This window comes from Papaver somniferum, chromosome 6 (genome assembly GCF_003573695.1).
Source record: "Papaver somniferum cultivar HN1 chromosome 6, ASM357369v1, whole genome shotgun sequence".
In the NCBI taxonomy this organism is placed as follows: domain Eukaryota; kingdom Viridiplantae; phylum Streptophyta; class Magnoliopsida; order Ranunculales; family Papaveraceae; genus Papaver; species Papaver somniferum.
This window is the reverse complement of record NC_039363.1, coordinates 170,135,142-170,137,777: the sequence shown is the minus strand read 5'-3', so window position 1 is coordinate 170,137,777 and position 2,636 is coordinate 170,135,142. Positions and strand designations below refer to the sequence as shown.

The 2,636-nt window shown below is 37.2% G+C and overlaps 1 protein-coding gene across 2 annotated transcripts; it reads left to right on the top strand.

Moving 5' to 3' along the window:
* Positions 1-2,375, top strand: LOC113290093 (tyrosine--tRNA ligase, cytoplasmic-like). 2 transcript variants are annotated; one of them, XR_003331385.1, is made up of 4 exons: positions 1-595; positions 1,211-1,414; positions 1,855-2,178; positions 2,220-2,375. XR_003331385.1 is itself a non-coding variant. In XM_026539623.1 (3 exons), the coding sequence occupies exons 1-3, from the start codon at positions 92-94 to the stop codon at positions 1,996-1,998; spliced, it is 852 nt and encodes a 283-aa protein (XP_026395408.1). In that variant the 5' UTR covers positions 1-91; the 3' UTR covers positions 1,999-2,375. The 2 variants fall into 2 exon arrangements, 1 of the variants encoding a protein (XP_026395408.1); XM_026539623.1 differs by having other exon boundaries at positions 1,855-2,375.
* Positions 2,376-2,636: the final 261 nt, after the last annotated feature.

Sequence of the window (2,636 nt, the reverse complement as noted above, 5' to 3'; positions counted from 1 at the left end):
GATACAGGTTCCTGTCTTTAACAGAATCCACCCTCATCATCTGCTTCCAGATTTCCTCTCTGAATTCACTTTGAGATTTTCTTTAAGCAGTATGGCTGCCACTGTATCTTTTTCTGCTGCTGCAGTTTTAGCCAGAAATGGGAAACCCTTATGCCGTTCTTTCAACACTTTCTGTTTCCGTCGCACCATTTCCAACTACTTTTCTTCTTCTAGCATCAGAAATGTTAAACCTTTATCAGCAATTGTACATTCTTCTTCCTCCTCCTCTTCGATTTCCTCCTTATTGGAATCTACACAAAGAAGATTCTGTCGTTCTGCATCATCTGAAACAGCAGCAGGTATCAATACAGCTGCTGAAGATGTAACCCTAGATTCTACTGTGTCATCTCCTTCTGAAGTGGAGGAAGAAAAGGAAGAGGAGGACCCAATTAGGAAATCAGCAGCAGCATTGGATATTAGGGTTGGAAAAATTCTTAAAGCTTGGGTACATCCTGAGGCAGATTCTCTTTATATCGAAGAAGTTGATTGTGGGGAACCAGAACCAAGAACTATTTGCAGTGGACTTGTTAAATATGTCCCTTTAGATCAACTTCAGGTAATAATCAAATCATCTCAATTTTTATTTTATTTTTGGTCTGATACTACCATTACAAGTACTTAGAAATTGAAATTTGTTAATTTCACTGGGTGCCAAATGCATATGTTTTTATGCAACATCATTGGTGCAAAAACTCTTGAATTATGAAATTGAACTTGATTATATGTTTTGCTATGGAGAGAAAGTTGTATCAACTGCAATTTCATTAAAAGAATGAAATCGACTGAAATTACAAGAAAACGAGGTATTATCATTGGTACTTGAGATGAATAATCCTTTTGATATCGGCTTTTAGCAGTTTGACATAATGCATTTTCAGTTTATAAGTAGGCATGCATTTGATTTTAGAGTGGCAAAGATTTAGAATTCTATTTGTCATGAAGTCTTGTAATCTATTACAACTGATGATTCTACAGGGTTTGTGTTCACGGAATCACGGCTTTCTTATAGTCATAGATCCATAAAAGTTTCACTTATAGCTATAGACGACTCTGATGAGGAACTCTGGTTTCAAGTTTACTGCAATGTTTGCTTCTCGCTTATGGTATCTCTCGTACTCTATTAGAGTTGAAAGTACTAATGGTTTCAAGTGGCCGACTCATGTGTCTGCAGGATGCACAAGTAATTGTCCTTGCTAATCTTAAGCCTCGGAACATGTGTGGTGTCAAGTCAAATGGAATGCTTTTGTGTGCCTCTGATGCTTCTCACGAGAATGTCGAGCTTCTTCAGGCTCCAGAAGGTTCAATTCCTGGTGAGAGGATATGGTTCGGCGCAGAAGATGAAAAAAATAGTTCTGAACCTGCCTCTCCTAATCAGGTATTGCAACCAACATTTCAAAGTTCTATCTTTTTTTTTTTCCTTTCTGTTCAATTGGAATCCACAAGTTTTTACTTTTATTTTTCCCTAGACTAATATAAGTTGTTTATAGACTTTTTTGCTCATTAATGCAATATGACCCTTGGACCTTCTAAGTACTGCGCATGAATTATTAGTATTTTGTTGGCAAAGGCCAAAAGTCAGTGGTTGAGTGGGTTTTCTCTGTTAAGCTAATCATTAGATACCCTAAGCACAGCTACATAGTCTGCAGAGAAGTATTTATGTTCGCAGTTAGCTTAGGACTATCTGTGATATCGGGAGTACATGTATTCGAAATTTATCCATGATAACATTCTTGATTGTAGTTGTCTATTTATTTTTGCTGTTGCTCAACTTACTCTTGTATTTTGTTAGTAATTCTTCTCTTTTATAACCCGCAGATTCAAAAGAAAAAGATTTGGGAAGCGGTGAAGCCTCATATGAAGACTGATAGTAATTGTGTTGCTGCCGTTGGGGTGCATCCTATGAGAACATCTGCTGGCTTAGTTGTATGCAAATCTTTGCGCGACGGGAATGTATCTTGATAAACTAAGATTGGACTCCAAAATGCACGGTTTCTTTATTTGACGCTATCGAGGTGTTTTATATGTGGCACCATGGTGGTAAGTGTTCTACATTGTGAAAGGTTAATAATGTTTTCAAACATTTTACGACAGGTTGTACCTATTTTTGCTTTCGGGTAGTCTATTGCTTACTTGTTGCATGTGGTGCAAGTGCCCAGAGTTGTTCAACCCGGCACTTGCATCTCATACTGAATGCGAAGGTGACTTGTGTTCATGTCAGATTGGAGACAGTTTCATATACATTTGATTCAGATTATTAAGCTGGATTTTCTAGCATGTCATTCGCTGAATCTATGTTACCTGCACATCAATTGAATTATAAACGGAAGATCATTATATATTGTTTAACCATTTGAACTTTCTTCCTCAAAAAACAGACAAAAAAAACTAGTCATGACATGTTCCACTACAACATTTGCAAAATCTGAAAGCAATCCCCAGAATAGGAATCGCTGTTCAATTCTCTGTTAGCTTGCTTGATGGTTCAAATGATAAAAGAAAGATTGTTTTTCTAAAATAACTTAATTCCCCCGCGAACACGAATAGTCTTTCCTGATGCAGAAGATGAGGAGGAGGACTTGTCATTTGCACGTTGTTTT

Coding starts and splice junctions, on each gene's coding strand:
- LOC113290093 (XM_026539623.1), top strand. CDS start 92: ATGGCTGCCACTGTATCTTTTTCTGCTGCTGCAGTTTTAGCCAGAAAT. Junction 596..1,210: donor TCCCTTTAGATCAACTTCAG/GTAATAATCAAA, acceptor ATGTGTCTGCAG/GATGCACAAGTAATTGTCCT. Junction 1,415..1,854: donor AACCTGCCTCTCCTAATCAG/GTATTGCAACCA, acceptor TATAACCCGCAG/ATTCAAAAGAAAAAGATTTG.